General features: G+C 28.9%; 1 protein-coding gene across 1 annotated transcript; it reads right to left on the reverse strand.

The window, feature by feature from the left end:
• Positions 1-5,592: 5,592 nt before the first annotated feature.
• Positions 5,593-7,083, reverse strand: LOC18107140 (NAC domain-containing protein 83). Its single transcript, XM_006373072.3, has 3 exons — positions 6,641-7,083; positions 6,117-6,388; positions 5,593-6,002 (listed from the first exon to the last, which is right to left on the reverse strand). Exons 1-3 carry the CDS (start codon positions 6,819-6,821, stop codon positions 5,712-5,714), a joined length of 744 nt encoding a protein of 247 aa, XP_006373134.1. The 5' UTR covers positions 6,822-7,083; the 3' UTR covers positions 5,593-5,711.
• Positions 7,084-21,611: the final 14,528 nt, after the last annotated feature.

Raw genomic sequence — 21,611 nt, forward strand, 5'->3', positions numbered from 1 at the left:
TCTAGAACTTCTGGTATGGTTTTAGTGTTCATGCCGTATACCTGGAATCATTGTTGCTTCAGGTGTTCGTATCTGCTGGTGGTTGCTTTTCTAGACTGTCATTAATCTAAAAAGAAATTGTTTTGACTGAACTCTGGGAATTGCAGATGAGGGAGATGGAACTGCACCGGCTGGGCATGAAGCGCAACAAGTTCTTTCGGGCTATCTCTCTTAATTTGCTCGAGGGTTAATGTGATGGTGAAAGCTGCTGGGCTGGTATCTCTGTTGACAAGAAATTGTCCTCTCTTCCGTTTTTGTTAGCTTTCGGCCAGGATTGGGATTCAAAAGCTGCAACCAAAAGTCTCCTCAATCGTTTTTTATTCCTTTGTCCTCTTTTAACCTTCCACCCCCGGAAAAAAAAAATTAAAAAATCAATTAAATAAAAAAATAAAAAAATTGAACCGTGAAAAAAAAACTGATTAAACTAATTAGAATATTTAAAAAACTGACCGGTTTGATTTGATATCGGTTTAATAAGCCTGAAACCGAAAAAACCAAACCGAACAAAATCGAGCCAAACTGAAACCAAACCCATTGAAAATTATAAAAAAATCGAATTGAACCGAATCGAAACTGATAGATTTAAATCAGTTTCGGTTTTTTTTAAATTCAATTTAATTAGTTTTTTAAATAAAAATTAAATTGAATCGAAAATCATGCTTTGTGGGCTCTCGTGTTACTCCTAGATTATGGAATTAATATTAACATTAACAAACGGCTACTTTGTTAGTATTATCCTCTAGCTTATACTCGTGAGACAACATAATTTTTTTATTGTAAAAAAATGAAGATATTGTTTTCAGAAGAGCAATGAAAATTTAGAACTCCGATCATAGATTCAAATGTAAATTTAGTTAATTTAATAATATAATTATTAAAAAACAAAAATAACAAATAAAAAAAATAAATGTGTGTCAATATCATTAAAAATACCCTCCACTTATTTTTATAAGCTATTAATAATTTATTTGATAACAAAGAAAAAAAAATATCTAGAAGGAGGAAAATGAAAGTGCAACCTTATAAGGAGGAAAATGAAAATAAAAATAAAATCAAATCTCAATCATTAACAAATCAAACACTGAATTTTTAAAAAATTAAAAAAAAAACAAGACTCAAGTCAACATGTCTAGAAGGCTCAGAAATCAAGGAGGATAGAAAAAAAAATGTCTCATATACTTGGCGCATGCATTACACACCCCAATAATATTTTCTAAAAATAATATTTTATATTTATCAAAATATTAAATCGCTCAACTGTCAACTTAATTGTAAAAAGAAAACCATGTTGAAAATACAAGAAAGCCCCTAAAAGTCAACTTAATAGTTTTTTTTAAAAGTAATTCAGTCATTTAATTACTTAAAAAAAACTAAAAAGCTCCTAAATGCTAGTTAATTATTTTTAGGATAATTTAGTTATTTTATTGTGGTAAAAAAATAAAAAAATATGATTTTAATTCTGATAAATTTGATAATAATAAATAAATTTTATAAAAAAGATTATTTTACTTTCAATAGCTATAGCTAGTTTATTTAGTTTTTGTTGCAAAGAATAAAAAATTAATTCCACTGTATCAAATAAATGATTTTTGGGGTGTGATTGACACGAGGAAAAAAGGTCCAAATGATTATTAGTGTTATGAATTGGTTGTGGCCTGCCAACACTACCGGGCCCACTTGAATGACAAAAGAAAAAGGCCGTCAAAGTCAGCAATTTACACAAGAAACTGTGTTTAGTAGGTGACGTGCAGAATTTTCATCGTGTTGATGATTCTTTAGCCTCTTGTGCAAGCCACCCTCTGGTCGGCGATTTTCTTCCTCCGCTAACTTCCTTCCCACCACACAAGCACCTCCTTTCCTTTTCACCGGCGGTGGATTGACTTCAGGTTATGTGGACGGACATTCTATGACAAAATCACTACAAATCTCATTATTCTTTTCAAATGAGATCGACTTTATCAAACTTTCTAACATATTATTGAGAACACCTTTTGAGCTTAAACTAGATAATCAAATTGCTGTTAACATGTTTTATAGAAAAAAACAAATAATAAAAACCTTATGCATATTTGAAAATATGTTTTAAAAAATATTTAGAAGGTGATACATCACATATTTTTTTAAAAAATATCAATATGATAACATATTGAATCGACTTGGATTATCCTTTATTAATATATAAAATTCACGACTCGAGTTATGAGACTGCGATAGACCAATAGAAAGAGAATCAAACCAAATAATAAATCTCTTGTCGAGATGATTCTAATAGTACCAAGAAAGTCTACCTTTGGAGCACATATGAAGCCATATGTGCCGCCATATCACATCGCCCTCTTTTGCTGGTCACTCTTTCCTCTTCTTTTCACTTTAGTCCTTGATCTGATAAAAAAAAGGCCTGGTATGTTGTAACTGTTTCAAATTCAATCTTTAAATCTTTAATTGTTTTAAACCAATAAAATCAAAATATATTTTGCTAAATTAAGCATCAACCAAATGCAAAAATATTTTTCCAATACTGCAATAAACACATAAAAAGTAAAATAAAACGAATCTCAGAACCCAATTTCAAAAAAACAAAAGACAAAAGACAAAAGACAAATTTGAAAGGAAAACAAATTGGATGTTAAAAAAAAAGTTCGAAAAAAAGGGTAACAATGCACAATGATTTCAATGGTGAAACCACTATCTTCGTTAGTTGTTTTTGCTAGATTTATAGCCAACGCTTCATCATGGGTGGACCAAATTTTTTTTCGATGAAAAAAATAATGCTAAGGAAAACAATTGAAACTCAAGTCATTGGTTAAATTGGTAATTTAAATAATACGAATAAAAAAATACAATGATAAAAAAATAATAATGAGAGAAAGGTAAAAAGAACCTAACCTAAGACATTTCAGATTAATAAACAACATAATGTTGAAGGGTGAAAATAAAATAAATAAATAAATCAATAAAAAAGGACCCTAGTTAAACCGATTTATCTCGCAAACACCACGACCATGGACATAAGAATGAGATAATCTTATAAAAAAACACGAAAAAAGTCTAAAAACCAATTCCTAATAAATCAAATGAGAACAAGAAAACTATATAGAAAGTAAAATAAAAAGAAAAAAAAGTTAAAGTTCACTTTTAAGAAAATAAAATGTTGAAGGACAAAATTTTAATATATATATATATAGGGTAAAAAAGATTTGATCCTAGCCCACTCGGGTCAAGATTGAAAATCTTTAACCCAATCATGATACTAGGGTAACTGCGTTTGAAAGTAAACTGAATAAAATCATGAAACTCAATTATCGAACAATATAATGTTAAAGGACAAAAACAAAAACAAAAAGTAATTAAAAAAAGCAATGAAAAAAATCTTAGTCGACTAAAGTTAACCTATTAACCCCGTGACCATGGGTATAGGATCAGAATAATCTAATAGAAAGGAAAGGGAAAAAAAAGTATGAAGATAAATTTTCAATAAATCAAATGTTAAAGGATGAAATTTAAATAAATAATTTTTTAAAAAAAAAGACAAAAAAGGTCAACCTACATTAACCTTTGAAATTTGTAACTCTAATCACAATCCCAAGACTAACCACATAGAAAAAAAATTATGAAAAAAAAAACAAAGCAAAACTCTAAAAAAAGGTTAAAAAAATCAGCTTAAAAAGAAAAAAAATCAAGTAAACTTGAGTCAACCCTCTAAATCTGGTCTAATCTCTAAAACTCACTACACGTGAAATCATGAATCTGAGTTCAATCAAGAAACTTAATTTACAACCAATTTAATTTTAAATGATGAAAAACATTTCAATTTTAAAAAATTGTCAGAGCATAAAAGATAGCAATAAAAAAATGAGCATTAAAATTGAAAAAAAAACAAAAGGACGATGAAATTGTAGAAAACAATAATCTAAAAATGACCCCAAACAAAACAAATAGAATCTAAAAAATTGGGACCAAATTTAAAAGAATAAGAAATAGAAAGGATAAAATTGAAAAGAATTTATAATTTTATAGTTTATTAAAAATAAAAATAAAATAGTAATTAAAATGACATAGACCAAATGTAAAGCAAAAGAAAATTGAAGAAGCTTGCGTGAAATTCAAGAAGAAGAAGAAGAAGAAGAAGAAGAAACATTCCCTGTGCTTTTGAGAAAAACATATTTATTCCCGATTAATTTGATAATGACTAATAGGACTTGTGAAAAGATTTCAATTGTTAGTGTTAGATTATTTTTATGGAAATAATAGAAGTATACAATATTGTTGGGATGAATAATTTTTTGACTCAAATGCTGCCATGTTTTTCAATATCTAATTAGTATTTTTTAAAAAACCTTTCAATAAATAAGATTGTTGAAAATATTTTTTGCATTCTTGTGAACGCACATCACACGTGGTCGGTCACATGTGAAGTGTCTTTGACCCAACTCACAGGGTGTCCCTACACTCCTCCAACACAAATCGATCCCTTTTTAAGGATCACACGCCTGTTATGATCTAATTTAAAAGTTGTGGCATCATATCTAACCAATTGATCCATATTCTCTCCTTTTACGCTGATTGTGACCCTCCGGTGACCGCTTTATCCCTCTCTCTAGCAGCAGAGTGGGAATATTTTATATGGGACTGGACGGGCATAACCTAAGGTGGAGAGGATTCCCATTCTTGAATGGAATTGAAATGGTAGAATAATCACAAATGTCTCTCTTCTTTTGGCTTTTACTAGGTGACACAAGGAATCTTGTTCCCATAACCCCATATGAGAGGTTGCGTTCTTGAAGCTTGGAAGTATTTAGTAAAGAAAATTTGTGTCCCTTTCCCTTTCCCAACACAACAAACACCACTCTTTATACAGGATTGGTTTGGATTTGAATGTGATTACCATTCAAAAAGCAAGAAATAATGAGAGAATCTCTTCGTTCGTTTGTATATGGTCTAGCTAGCAATTGAAAACATTGCAAGTGAACAAAAGTCATCAACAAAGCATTGAAAGAATCATATTTTAGGAGGGAATCAAGCCCCTCTCTATTCTTGCAATATGCGCGAGAATCGAGCCCCATTTGTAGATGTGCCTTTTCTTCACCACAATCTCTTGGCATCAATGGCTTTGGGTGCTTGTCCATAAGTGATCAACTTTTCTTGTAGTGTTATTATTAGATAACGTGGAACCTCTTTCCTTTTTTTTTCTTTGGATTCCTGCTTTTGATGCCTACTTTTCATCATTCTTCACAAAAATCTGTTCACCTTTTGACAGTAAATTGCTTAAACTAAACAATCAGTACAAAATCTTTTTCTGAGTCTTAAATGGCTTGGTTTATTGGTGCAGAAATGATAATGATAGTCCTGCATGTTGCAACTACTTCATCTCAAATTCTCAGCACAATCGCCTATGTGAGATTAATTGAATTTCACATTTTTAACACGTCGAGTATATATGCTATACCATGCAGGACGAGTGTTCTGTTAAAACTTAATTAAACAGTGATGTATAGGGAAAAAATAATTAACACCTCATGCAATTCCTTAATTAGATAGACAAACACAAATATATAAAGCCAATGGACAATTGGATGCCTGTTCTTTTAATTTTTAGTAATTCTGATAGCTTGTTGCACGTACAGTACTCTCTGAGTTATCTGATACAAAGTTTCCTTGATTAGGAGCAAATTCTAAGTCCTCTTCCTATTGCAAGGATAAGAAAAAAGGCTAATGGAGGAGGAGCTGATTTCTTCCTGATCTACCTCGTTAGAAGAGACCTCGGTGACTCCACTTGAACATGGTGACGGAGGACCAACTCCATCAGAGCTTTGTTCCATCATAAAATCCATAAAACTAGGACTAATGATCTCAACATTTCGAGTCTCGTTAATGTTTGAAGGATTGGAAATGACCACGTTTTTTCTAGGTTTCCTCTTCCTTTGAAATACACTGTAGGCAACCCAATCTCCCACCTCCTCCATCTGTACAAGAAAGTATCAAATACACATGACCCGTTAATTCTATAGCAAAAACACTGCTGCAACTGCGTGGTGCGTACCATATATAATATCACAGTAACCACTTCATATTTTTACCTGGGTCGTTTTGGGGCCTGTTGCCGAGCCTGCAAGGCAATATCCATGCATAACCCATTGACTTCTAGTCTTGATAGAATGCTTTCTTTCTTTGAAAACCAGGGTTTTCCTTGTTCCAACTGCTTTGTTGCTGTCAGAAGCTACGATTTGCTTGCCTTTGCCAATAGGTTTCCAGTAACCAGAAGGTCCAGAGCCTGCAGTTCTCTTGCATTTTGTTCCAAAGTCATTCCACTTCTTTTGGCTAAAGAAGTACCTCTTTTCCTTCAAATTACCTAGAACAAGAACAGATTATAAGGTTTAAACCAACTCAGGATCTCTCAAATAAAGGTCAAAACTCAAATGGTGAGCTTAGATAGATGAATCTAAACTCTTAAAACAATCTTGAAAAGCAGATACAATTCGCCGTGATCCAACTTAGTTAAAAAAAAATCCCAGTAATTTGCTCAAAACAAAGCTAATAGAAGACTTGTAAGCACTAAACAGTATCTGATTTACAAGTTGAAGAATTTGAATTTTTGACAAACCTGGCAAGCTCGAAGGATCATTTTGGAAAACATCAAACTCAGGAATGACTGAAGCTGGCATTGGAAGACCAAGGACCTTTCGTTTCAAGTAATGAACAACAAGCTCTTCATCCGTTGGATGAAACCTGTATCCAATAGGCAATTTGAACCCTCCATTCTCAACAAAGTTTGGCCTCTCCATTTCCCAATCTCTCTAAATCTCCAAATTAAGTTTCCTAACCAAGTTGAGCTAAGACCTGGATGATCATTAACTCAGCAAGGTAAAGCTAACTTGACACACCTATAGAAACTAGCGACCTATGTTGTTGTAATATACTAAATTATGCAAACAAAAGATAAGAGGGAGAGAACCAAAATGAAAGAAGAGGCAAAGAAGACTCGTGAGTGGCCTTGGTTTGTCCTCGTGGGCTTAGGTAAGGAAAGACCAAGGTTCTTTAGACGTTCATATATATATATATATATATATGTATATATATATATATATATTCATATGGGGCATGGCATGAAGTTAAAGAGGGAAATACCTTGGTTATTTCTAATCCCTACTCTTGCTAATTACATCACTGGAACCCCATCCTTGACTTTGAAAAAAGCTTGGCTCTATTCTGACGGGTTATTTCTGTCAGAATTCACAAACAAACGTGTACACTTGTGCTTCGGTCAAGAAGCACGCGCTCGTTTCAGACCCATGCTTAGATTATAGAAGATCTGGTCTACATTAGACGGGAAATCCAAGAGATTAAAACACTATCCTACTGGTTGATGTGACATAACACAACCGCAGATGATCCGTCTTGAAGACACATGCAGCCAAATACATAAATCACAGGAAGATAAAAAAAAAATTCTAGCCAAAACAACAGCGATGTTCACCTATATTATTATATTCAAATTTTTCTTCCCAAAAGAGTTTAGTTTTTTACGTAGTTCCTAAACTTCCCTTTTGCATATTACAATAGAAGACAGTTCCATTAATTTCTTAACTATAAATCCAATGATAACAGTGACTCACTTTCAACTCCAACTACCATTACTTTTTGCTAAATTAAAAAAAAAAATGCATCTTTATTCTCGGCTTTTTGTTTCCTCCTTGACATGTATAGCATTACCTGTAGGGTTTTACAATAAATTTATTCAGAATTTTTGTAGTTTACTTAAAGCATACAGTTCTTAATTATGTAGTAATTAAGTATTTTCAAAAAATAGTTTTATCATTGTTAAATTTAAATTGTAGATATAAGAAATTATTTGTTTGTATTTTAGAATTCCATAATTTTAAAATAGTTGGTAATTTTTCTTATCAAAGTATACCCTAGCATTTTAATTATAATTTCCTTTAATGAGGTAATAAATTTTCTTGAGTTCTTTTCCCTTGAAAGAGGAAATGCAATTGTATGGTGGTATTTGGATTTTTTTTTCCAGCGTAATATAAAAATTACTTTTAAAACTTTTAAAAATAAAATTTTTTTAAAAAATAATCACGGTCAATTTGATCTTTTATACTTTCAGGAATAATATTAAGACTTTCATACCTTAAAAACCAAAAAAAAAAAATTTCAAAACTTACAACTAGGAAAATTTGTGTATTTTTAGGCATTTTTTTTTAATTATGAAGTTGATCAGGGTTAATTTTGGTCTTTTTACATTTTTAAAAAACAATATAAAGACTTTCATATCTTTAAAAGCAAAAAAAATTAAAACTTGCAACCAATGATATTTGCGTATTTTTAGGCTGTTTTTTTTATAATTAGTAGGTTGGGTCAATGGCGACTTAGTCTTTTAATAATTTTAATATTAATTAAAAGAAAGTTGATGGCATGTGCAAGGCACGCGTCACCAAGTGGGCGACACTCGTACACTTTAAATAGCATGTGTACTGTCATCCCATGTCCAAACACCACTTTCTGGGGTAGTGTTAGAAGCTTATCATTGTGTTCTTCGCGGTGGTGTCACATGTGTGGTCAGAAGAGTAGTGGTTGCACTCTGGTTGACTTTTTTCTTCTTCTTCCTCTTTTCTCTCTCTCTTCTCCTTGCAAAAAATAAATACGTCCTTTCATTTGTTTTTTGTATTCAATTTGGTCTTTATTTTTTTTATTGCTATTTGTTTTGTATTTAATCTTTTTTTATTGATTTTTTCTTCAATTATGTCCCTCATCATTTGGTTTCATTTAATTTCTATATCAAATTTAGTCCTCATTCTTTTGATTTCTGTTTGTTTTCTTATCCCTTCTCAATTTAATTTTGTTTTTAATTTCACCCCTTAACATTTGATTCCAGATTATTTTTATATCAAATTTAGTCCTCATTCTTTTTATTTCTAATTCTTTTGTTTTAAAGTTTTTTTATCGCTTTTTTTTTTTCAATTTCATTCCCTAGCATTTCATTGAAAAAAAAAGGTTTGATTGGTTTAACACTTTTTTCTTCTTCTTAAATATGGTTTCTATTCTAGTTTAGTAGATCCCTTTTTATTCATCTATCATTCTAATTATGGCTCACTAATTCGTCTTCTCTATGTTGATGATATATTGCTCGCAAGATCAAATTTAGAACATGTTAATTTTTTTTTCAACTTTTTTATGGTGAGCTTGCAATGAAAGACTTGAGATATATTCATCACTTTCTTGGGATGAAATTTCACGAGCATCGAATTGTCTTCACTTATCACAGTAACATTATGCTTTTACCATACTTGAACATGCAAACATGGTAGATTGTAAACCTATAGGTACACAACTCAAAGCGAAGACCAAAACCTCTTCTAATGACAAACCTTTGGATGACCCAAGATATTTTTAGGGTCTTGTTGGCTCTCTATAATATCTCACTCTCACACGCCTAGATTTTTTGTATAATGTTAACTTTATGTCTGAATTTATACATGTTTCAAATACTACACCTTTAAAAATGGTTCATCTTATCTTACACTTTATGAAAGGAACTTTTCACACTCAGTTGCATTTTACTTCCAACACTATATTTAATTTGTTTTCCTTTTTAGGTGCAAATTAGGCATGATGTCTTACAACTAGACGGTCCACTATTGGTTACCACAACTTCCTTGGAAAAAAAATCTTATCTCTTGGTGTGCATAAAAACAACATACAATATTTCGCTTAAGCACTAAAGTTGAGTGTTATGTCATGGATAACACTGCAATCGAACTCACTTGGCTGAATTTTATCTTCAAGGATCTTTACATCCTAATCACTCCTCCTTCAATACTCTACTATGACAACCTGAGTGCACTTCACATGATAATCAAGCCATTATTCCATGCTCGGAGTAAACATATTGAGTTGGAATATCATTTTATGCGCAAACAAGTTTCTCTTTGACATATTATCACCCAACATGTATCCTTCAATGATCAGATTGATGATGTATTTACCAAACCATTGTCAAAAGCTGCCTTAATATACTTTTAGATCAAACTTTGCCTACATTCCCAACAAAGTCTAAAGAAAGGTGCTAACACAACACAACCTGACAGTAGCATAACTAAATTTACCAGCAAACATTGTGAAAGTCCATAAAGAGATAAGGTTGTTAAAAGCTATTGGAGTAATAAGGCATAATCCTCTCATAATGCTTCTTATAATGTTACCTATAATATTGATTTTTTTCATAGAGAAAAGTTATGAGTTAAAGGTGTTTTAATGGTAACATATTCAAGCAAAAAATGGTAGTCTAACAAGATAAAGGAATTGAAGTTATTTATCCAAAAATAATTGGATTAAGTGATATCAAATCAGCCATGACAAGAATAAATGGAAGCTGCTTTATATTTTTGCTTATGCGGACCAAATTAATATAATATATGGAAGATAATCATCCTTATTTGAAAACATAATTGTTAGTCTTTATTTATATATGTGTGTTTTCTAATATCTATATTGAATGCTTATGTTTTCTTTTTCAGAAATAATAAAAGTTAATAACATAATTCTTACTCCTCTCACATCTTTAGATTTTCTTCTTCTCTCCTCTTTCATCTTTTAGATAACATAGAGAAACAACAACAACTTTGTTCATTTTTTATGCTATATATGTTATTACAATTAATATTCTCCCTAAAAAAAATCAACAAAAAATATTTAGTTATTTATATGATTACTATTATTTTCTATTAATGACTATAAAGCCCTTATAATACTAATATTATAACCTTTTCATTAAACTAAAACCTACTAATTCATATTTCATCCATTTTAGGCTTATCAAACACTTTATTTGCATAATAAAAAAAAAGTATAAAGGCAAACCACCATACTATGTGGCTATTATTCTGGTAAGTTTAGGAAAATCATGATAAACCAAAAAAGGTTGATCTCCTACTTTTTTTTTCTTAAACAAATCCCAAGCATCATCCCATATCAAACAATCCACCTTTACAATTTTGTCAGCTTCCATCTGCTGCAAAGATCAACAAAAAGGAATGGTATGCGATTTGTTTTCAACCTACAACCCTATAGCGTTCTATTTGAATATGGGTTAAAAAGTTAAGAAGATCAATGGAGACCTAGATAAAATTCATTTTAAAAAAATAAATTTGAAATAGAATAAAATAAATAAAATAAATTTTCACCATCATCATTTTAACATCAAACTAGTCCTAACTTCAATTTGAAATAACATTATATCAGATGATTAAATTGTAAAAACAAAAAAGGGAGTGAAATAAAAAAATAGCAATACACTATACTAACCTGAGACACGTAAAATTTATAACTCGGGTAATGAACATAATTACAATGAGCTAATCTTGTTGGACCATCTATGTCTTTCATTTTTCTTTCTTTATTCTCTTCTTAGTTGTGTCTTTATTGACTATTAATTGACCTTAAATGATATTAAATCTGGAATTAAATTGAAAAGTTATAAAAGAATTAGAGATGAAATTTAAGAAATAAATAAACCTTAAATGATGAAATTGAAAAAAAAATATGAGCATAAAAAAGAAAAAAAACTAAGCAAACTTGGGCAAATCTCTTAAACTTGAGTTAATTTTCCAAACCTGTAACCCATTAAATCCTAGACTTGGATTCATCCAAGAAGCTCAACTCCCAACCAATTCAATGTTGAAGAATGAAATTAAAAGAAAAGTATTTCAATCTAAAAGATTTGCCAAACTAAAATAAATAGCAATAAAAAAAGAATAAGGACCAAATTTCATATATAAATAAAATGAAATTAAATAATAAAGGAGGAAATTAAAAAATAAATTCAACTAAGAAAATGATTCAAAACAAAACAAATAACAATCAAAAGAATATAGATCAAATCTAACATATGAAAAATTAGAGGATGAAGTTAAAAAAAATCAATTTTATAAATCATTTCAAATAAAACAAATAGTAATAAAAAAACAATGATTAAATCTTAAGGAAATTTTTTTTGAAGAATTGCTTTGAATATTTAGAGTTTAGTGTAAAAATCAAGGAGAGGAGAGAAAGAAAAAGGTCGTCAGTGTCAAACCGGATATCTATTCGTCACATGTACCGTTTAAGAATGGAAAGCATATCGAGAAGATTAGAATGCCACCCTAGAAGCCACTATTTGGCCACAAAATTACCGTGCATATACTGCTCAAATGACGTGGCTTCAAACACATTGACATGTATTATGCACATGTCAACCATTCTTTTTGTAATAATATTTATACCACCCTTCAACTTCATAATAATAATAAAAAATTATAATTAAAAGATAAAAAAATCCTTATACACTAGTTAAAGTTTTTATTTTTATTTTAAGGGCAATCTATTTATTTTATTGTGCTTTAAAAATTAAAATGTCTAAATAGCTCCTAGATGCCAGGTTAATATTTTTATTTTGTTTTTAAGGTTAAGTTAATAATTTTATTGTGTAAAAAAATATAAAAAGATGTTATTATCCCTAACTGCTAGGACAAATGTTTTTGGAGATAAGGAAAGAATCATAATTTCACTGTCCCAAAACTATATTTAAACCTATATTTAAACCCCTTTCAATTTTAGTTTTTTCTTAGTATGTGTTTGATATTTTGATAATTTTTGCGATTATATTTTTAATTGTGATTTTTTAAAAAATAGGTTTTAAAAAATATATGTTTGATTAAAAATATAAAATAGATTTTTAAATGTAAATAAATAAAAAGTAAGTTATTTTAACTTTTATAAAATTAACGTTTGAAATACAACTATACATAGAATCTAATATAAAAAAATATTTAACTTATCATACAATTTTTTATTTAAAATTAAATAAAAAAACTACCACAATAATAAATTTTAATACTTGCGCAGGCGAAATCAAGAAATTCAAATTTACGGCCCGAAGAAAGAAAGAAAAGAATTCAAAATCCAGTTAAGCATAGCCTAAACAATTTTCCAAGTGGGTCCATAACATATCCTAGACTTCCTCTTCAAGTAAATCCATATGAACTTGAATGCGAACAAAATTTTAACTGTTGTTGCATTTAAAAATGAAGAATATTTAAAATCAAAGGTGTACGCCGACACCATGTTCCTCCCAAATATTTTTTTTTAATTTTTTTTAAATTAGCACATAGAACTTAAAAAATTAGAGGAATGATATCGTTTAATTTTTTTATATATAAAATGATATAGTTTGATATTGTCGCGCTTCTAAAACGTGACATCTACCACATATTGCACTTCTGAAACATAATACATACATGCCGTGCTTCTAAAATGTGACATCTACTACATATTGCACTTCTGAAACATAATACCTGCATGCTGTGCTTCTAAAGCGTGACATTAAATAAATATTACTTTTTTGAAATACGACAACTTAAAATATCATACTTCACAAGCATGACATCAATTAAAATTTAAACAGATTGAAGACCAGATAAAATACACAACATTGTCTCTCTCACCGTAGTGTCTTGTTGGATAAATCTTTGCCACACTGGACTTAAAACCTTTGGAGATAAGCTAACTCTCGATGATATTCTGGTAGAGGACGAAACCACTCAGGTAGGAGTAGGAGCTGGATCTGGTCGTGCTACTAATGAGCCCGGATCATCCAGTAGATGACGTAGATACAGATAGATAAATGAGTTATGTTTATATATTTTGGGATTACTTAAATATTGTATTATTAAATTATTTTATATTGATTTCTGGGGCTACTTGTGATTATTGTGATTTTTTAAAGTGGGATAAAATTTTGGTTATAGTTTCTATATAGAGGAAATTCTATCTAAATTTTCATACAATTATAAATATTTAACTCTAAAAAATCATAAAGTAAATAAAATTTCAGATTAACAAAAAAACTATAATTTTATAAATTTTTTAGGCTTAAAACACGAAAGTGACACAAAACTTTACAATAGACAAAACAGTTTAACCATTTTGGCTACGGTCCAACTATTTATCAAATGTCCAGCTATTTCTCGAAATAGTTATGACATTTCAATAATATCACGGTTCAAAAATATGATATTTGATTAATGTTGTGTCTTTTAACCACGATATATATCAAATGTCGCATATTAAATGTTATATTTCTGAACTGTAATATCTTCAAATTATGTTATTTCACTGAAATATTTATATCCCGTTTTATTTCGTTATTTAATTATATTGTGGGTGCTATTTGATCACTTTATCCCCCCTTTTCTATTGGTTTGCTTTTGCTATTTTTCTGAGCTCACAAGTCATGCCGTCTCCTGTGTGTTAGATCTGTCTTTACTCGAGGGAACAAAAAAAAAAAAAAAAGGGCAGTAAATTGGGAAATCCATGACTAGACTTTTGGTTCAAGTTTTACCCGAAGTACCCAGGAAAGCATATGATGTTTTAAAATTATTACCAAAATACGATCTATTTGCTTGACCGAATTTTTTATTTGATTTTAAAATTAACTTTGGAAAAGTCTGATTATTTTAATGAAATCAAAGCTTTCCCCTTCACATTAAAAAAATTAGTTGAGTGCATGGTTTGGCTGGAAATTTCTTGGACATAACCCAGATTAATTAGTTGAGTGCATGGTTTGGCTGGAAATTTCTTGGACATAACCCAGATTAATTAGCACGTTGTCTTCCTGCTTTTATCTTTCTAAAACACCAATGCCCTCTCTCATTGGCTGACTTGCACTCAATTTCAAAAGCAGCTTTTCAAAGCATAACAACCAGCTTAAAGCCAAGAAAGAGGTCAGCATTCATGTACACGCATGTACATTAAATAACAAATAAGTTGTGTTTTTTTTTTTTTTTAAATATATTAAAATAATACTTTTTAAAAATTTATTTTTGATATAAATAAAGTAAAACAATATAAAAATATAAAAAATTTAATTTGAAATAAAAATAAAATATATTAATCTTTTTAAAAAATACTTTTAAGACAGAAGAATAAGGCCTGATTGAGAGGGTGGTTGCGGTTGTTTTTTAAAGTATTTTTTACTCAGAAATGTATTAAAATAATGTTTTTTTATTTTTTAAAAATCATTTTTGATATCAGCGCAGCGCATCAAAATGATCTAAAAACACCAAAAACATATTAATTTGAAGAAAAAAAATAAAAAATTTTAAATTTTTTAAAAATATTTTTAAAACACAAAAATAAAAATTACCTGAATATATTCCCGGTCATGGAGCAAGTCAACCGTGTGCAATGGTACCATTGATAAATGAACAACCCATTACAAAAAATAAAAAAAATTAAATAAATAAATAAACTTTTTTCTTTCCTTGTTTTTCATGCTGAAGATAGTGGAACTCTTGAAGAACAGAGCACCTTTAGATTCATAGTATAGGACTGGGTCGTGGGTGGTTCTTGTCCCTGAAGTTGACAACGCATAGAAAGAGAAGGCACGGCCTTCGTCTATCATTCTATTTAATTAAATCTTGTTTGTTCTTGCATCTAAAATACATTTTTTTAAAATTCTTGAATTTTTTATTTTATTTTTTAATGATTTTAAATATTTTTAATGTTCTTACGTGTCATTCAATTATTTTAGTTGAATTGCTGGCGTCTCTCTTTGTTTGAAGACAAGTTATTAGTTTTTTAAATCACTGTTTATTTTTACATTTATATTTAGTTTTTTAAAAAATTAGATTGATTTTTTTGATAATTTTAATATATTAATATAAAAAATTAAAAAATAATATATTTTTAAACAAAAATACTGGCGTTCGAAATCATCACCATGATGTTTTGCTAATTGAAAATGACCTTCATTAGACGTTACGACAAAGATTCTTACACAAAGTGACAGCATGTTCCCAAAAAAAAAAAAAAGGGAATTTAATTTTTTTTTGTTTTGATTTCTTTTTTTGGGTTTTAAATACAGTTATTAAATTTAATCTCTTTTCTTAATATTTTCATTTAAAAATTAACAATTTAGAACCTGTTTTGAATTATAAAAAGTGCATGTTTTTGTGTTTTAAAATTATTTTTGATTATTTTTCTTTACTTCTAATTAATATGTTTTTGGTGTTTTCGGATTATTTTGATTGCTAATATCAAAAATAATTTTTAAAAAATAAAAAAATATATAATTTTAAAGTATTTCCGAGCAAAAAAACATTTTAAAAAGTAACCGCTATCACACTCTGATAATACTAATCTGATCAAATTCAGTTATGTCGATAGATATTAACTCAATTAAACTTATTCAGCTCAACATTAAAGTTATTTTAACAAAAAACAATTAACTCAATAACTCTCGGTTTAACTCTCGGGTTAATCCGATAATCCAAATCCTTTTCCGAATAAATCCCAAACAGCACCTTAGTTAATCTACTCTATAATCATGTTATCGTTATGTAATAATAACATTTAATTTGTTCTTCCATCATTCTCAGGCTGGCTAGATGTCTCAATTCATGCATTAATATTAATTAATCACTCTTAGGTCCTTCTTTTTCTGGAGAAAACCTGTTCAGAAAATCCATAAACGTCTAACAAAGGGCTTCTGAAGGATTTGAATCTTTTGGTAATTTGCATTTCAGGGAAAGAATCTTTTGGTAATTTACTTGTCACGTGTAAGTTAGGAATTGTATATGAATTACAAGCGATGGAAGAAGGTTCTTTTTTAGGCTCATCACCGTGGGAAAGAATTTTCAATGTGTTTTTTAACCTCAAGGAAAACATTCTTTTGTAAATTCAAAATTTAATGCATATATTTTATAAAATAAACTGAAATTCATGGATCTAAAGTTAGTTTTTAATATAATGAGAGAATGCGCTAATATTATGGATATATTTTATTATATCATAATTTTTTTAATTGAGAAATATAAAGATATTGTTTACAATTAATGAAATAAATTTAAAAATATATAAAAGAATAAACTGAAAAAGAGTTGTTAATGCTAATTAAATGCAAAAAAAAAACTTATCTTTTTCCATAAAAACAAATGATAAATAAGTATGCAAATAGTTAACCTCGGTTTTTTATTCTAATTTATATGTTTTTATTTGTTTACCTTAAATGTTATTTTTTCTTACCATGAACAATTTATTTATATTAAATATAAAGAAAAAACTTAAAAATAAATTACATTAATCTTTTAGAAAAATTATAAAAACACAAAATAATTATAAAATAACTACTATTTAAAAAAAAGGTGAACTAAACAATTTAAAAAATTAAAAAGAGAGGGTATTAATTTAAATGCAAATAAAAAAAATTAATGCAAGTATAAAACATATAAAAAGGATATTAATTAAAATTATAAAACATTCAAAAAACAAATAAAAATAAAAGAGAGTAGACGTTGTTGGGTCCGACCAGCTCCCTAAGAGCCCAAGCGTGCTTAGGCATGGACACCCAGCTCACTTGCCTAGACTAATTTGTTTTCTGATGGAGCAGATGACGAGTTCGAAAACCTAGGTCATTTGCTTTTTATTTTAAATTGGATGACAAGTCATCTGTTATAACAGATGATCTAATATCGTCTACAATGTTTTTCAATCACCTCAAGTGACCAAAAAATTAGGGACCGAGTTTTGGGATCTCAAAAACCTATTTTCTAACTTATTTTCACTTGGAAACACTTTAATAACCCTAAGAGCATTAATATATCAATTTTCCAACCCAAAACACCCCTAAATTATCCAAAAAGACAAAAAACACAAAAAAAAAAACAATTTCTTTTGTAATCCTAATCTTTCTTTTTCTAACAAGATGAAGGGTTAAAAACATCTCAATGTACTCCTCTTGCCATATAGAACTCATTGACACTAAAAATAGGGTTTTTTGTTGTTAAAATACAAACAATCAATGACTTTCTCTCTCGACTTTTATATTTGGGTGATTCTCTCTCTTTCTCCTCTTTTAGACTTAGTCTTTGAAATATGATTAAAATAAAGTTTTGGATTAAAACAGTAAATTGTAAACTATAAGGACTGAAAATGAACTTAGCAAAATATTTTAGGAAAAAATCTACTAAACAAGTAAATAATTTATCTGTAATAATTATAAAGAAAAGAATCTATTCCAAAACGTCATCTTATAAAAGAAAGTTGATTCAAGCAACTAAAGGAATATATTTTCCCTTAAAATATATTATTCCAAAACGTCATTTATAAGGAAGTTGATTCAAGCAACTAAAAGAATATATTTTCCCATAAAATAAATTAGATATAAATCATTGAAAGGATCCACCAAAACATAAAAAGGATCTTTTAGAAAATGATTTCCTATTCATTAATTTAACAAATGCTATTTTAATTTAACATTAATTTAAATGACAATAATATAAATTACATTAATTTTGAAAATATTGTACAAAACAATATTGAAAACCTCACCAGCTAATAACATTAATTTAAATGACAATAATATAACATGAATATTTAGCAGATGCAAAATGAAAAGGGAAAATCATTGTTTCCCTCCTTATATACATTTAACTGTTTGGTGGAACAATAATATGTATTTTTTATATTTTATATTTTTATTTTTTAATATTGAATTTATTAAGAATTGAACTTTGTTATTTATCTTGATTTTTTTAACACAGGAATGTCATGATCTAAAAAAAAGATCCAAATATTGGGTTGGTGTTTAGTTTTATAATCATCTATTTTTTTCTATTATATTATTAAATAAAAAATAATTTATTATATTGTTAAATAAAAAATGCATGGTACAAAAAAAGCATAATTATTATAATTGGACTTCATGATTTATTTTAATTTATTTTTTATAAGATTATCATGATCTTAGAAAAACATACCGGCATTGGGTTGGTACTTGGTTTTTTGAATATCTATTTTTTTTATCATATTATACAAAATAATTAAAAAAACAAAATTATTAAAATTATACTTCATGGTTTTTTTTTATTTACTTTTTATGAGGTTATTGTAGTCTCAAAAAAACATCCCGGTATTGAGTTGGTATATGGTTTTACAAGTTTTTATTTTATTTTATCATATAATTAATTAAAAATAGTTTGTTTTTTTTAAAAGCTATTAAACTCAATGGATTTAATGATTCGGGTAGCGAGTTATTGGGTTAACCTAGGCTGATCAAATGTGTCACTATCTTAATATTTTTTAAGAATAAATGTTATCTTGAAAATATTTTTAAAACTAAATTATAATTTTATCAGTTAAGTCGATCGGATCAAGTTGAGAAAACTCTTATATAATTTAATTTGAAATTCAAGTTATATAAGAGATATAATAAAAAAAAAAATTAGTTTTAATGTGTTAAGTTGAATTTAATAATAATATAAAAAAAATCTAAATATTATTTTTTTACATGTAAAAGTTCTTTGATACCATCGCAGATTAGCGCGGTAAATCTTCTAGTTTCTTCTATCACGAAAGATTTCCCAAATAGCTTTTCGATAAATGTGGCAAAGCCTGACTCGCCAAGGATTGACTTAAGAGAAGCAAAATGGATTGAATCAATTGCGACGAGGGGGCACAAGAACAGTTATCATCCAGAATCAAACCCATAAAAATTGTCCAAAGCTCTACCTCGAGGACACAATATTATAAGAAAAAGACCCCTTCAAACTCCTGAGTGATCCCTTTTCAAACCTACTATAGTAGCCAGGCAGTAGAAGCCTTAAAAGAGCAATTTGTACTCAGTTTAACAGACCCTATTAAGCCTATAGCTATGCACATATGCTCCTGAAGTGCCCATGCATATTTGAATGGAAAACTCCAAGAGATGACCTAAGGAAACTTTGGTTGATTCCTTAGGCAATAAGACCGAATACAATGTGCAATATGCATCAGATATCATTCCTTTTCACTCTTTGAACATTGGCGAGGAGTTCTGCATTCAAAACAAGTCAAGGAAAAGTAGGAACTCATTGAGGGCCATTCCAATTCCGAACAAGTTTCCAAATGGGATCATCCAGATGCCAAAATGGTTCCATAATAAGACGACGATATGTGGATTAAGTAGTGAAACAGCCATCTGCTAACTAACTTAATCCATACCAAGATAAGAAACTAGAGGTTGAATACTAGCTAGCAATCTTCATAAAAATTGTGTAAAATAAATAGGAAATTAGAGAAAAATTAGACAAGAATGGGCCTTCCATTAATTAAGATTAAGATAAAAACCTAAAGGTACGAGGAAAACATTATAATTCACAATGTTTTTTTTTGTCCCTTCTTATTTGCTTCAGTTGTCGGGTTTTTTTTTATTTTCAATTTAATCCATGGATTGCATGTTTGTTGGGATTTTGAGTTGAAAATTTATTTTAATTTGTCTTTTAATTAATGGTTACCATGATTTTTGAAAATTTTCTTGCATTAGATAGGTACTCGCTTTCAAAAAAAAAATTATTTTGTTGTTACGATGAAATTTAAAATCAAGGGATCAAAATTAAAAAAAAAAACAAAAGAGTAGCCCTCTTATGTTTTAACAAAGGTGCTTTCAAGTCAGTCCTTCATCTTTTATGTTTTCTTTATTTATCGAGGTTGTTTTTTTATTATTTCAATTTCATCCTTCTATATTGTATTTGTTAAGATTTTTTTATTGATAATTTGTGTCAATATGCTTTTATGTAATCATCATTATATCGAATAATTGACCTAATATCAGGTTGGTGATCGATTTTGAAAAATATTATATGAATTCTTTATTTTTCTAAAGATTGAGAGTAAAGAGACTGAAATTTAAGCATAGGGAACATTGAAGCTTGGACAGAAGAATGACATAGACAAACATGGAAACCAAGGACAGGAGAGAGAAAAAGAAAAGGAGAAAGACAAGGAGAAAGAAAAAGAAAGAAGAATGGGGTGTTGAAACTACACTGAACCTCCTAATGAAACATGCGTCGCCGTAAATAGACGAGGACATCATGATGGTTCCAACAGCCTCAACCATAACATTGATCAGAGATCGAATAACTTCTCATGCGGCGCTCAAATTCTATACATTCCTCACACCATGGTGTGTGTTTCGAATGTGCTAGGTACTTTTCCTTTATTTCAATATAGTCCTTTAATTTTTAAAACCTCTTCGACTCAATCCTGAAAAGTTTTAATTGCTTTTTTATTTTTTAGGTTTTGTTTTGATTTTATTCTTTAATATTGAGTTGATTGGGAATTGAGTTTTATAATTTGTTTTATTTTGCTTTTTATAGGGTAATCACAACATCAAACAAATGATTTGGTATTAAGTTATTGTTTGATTTTATGATCATCTATTTTTTAATATATAGTTAAAAAAATGGTTTTAAAAAAACCAAATTACTAAATTTTATGGATTCCATGAACCGATTTGCAGGTTTGTTGAGGAAACCCAAATTGTCTTAGTTTGCGAGTTTGTTAGGGTAACCTTATTTTTATTGAACTCGATTTTGTGATAATCTATCTTTTTTATCATATAGTTAAAAAAAAGTAGTTTCAGAAAACAAGACCATTTTATTAAACTGTATGGAGTCCATTAACTGTGTACTCAAACTGTAGCTTGATCAAAACAAGGTATTGCTTTTTGTTAGGAGAAATCATCACTTCTCCTGCCCTATTGCCATATACATTTA

This window comes from Populus trichocarpa, chromosome 17 (genome assembly GCF_000002775.5).
Source record: "Populus trichocarpa isolate Nisqually-1 chromosome 17, P.trichocarpa_v4.1, whole genome shotgun sequence".
Lineage (NCBI taxonomy): Eukaryota > Viridiplantae > Streptophyta > Magnoliopsida > Malpighiales > Salicaceae > Populus > Populus trichocarpa.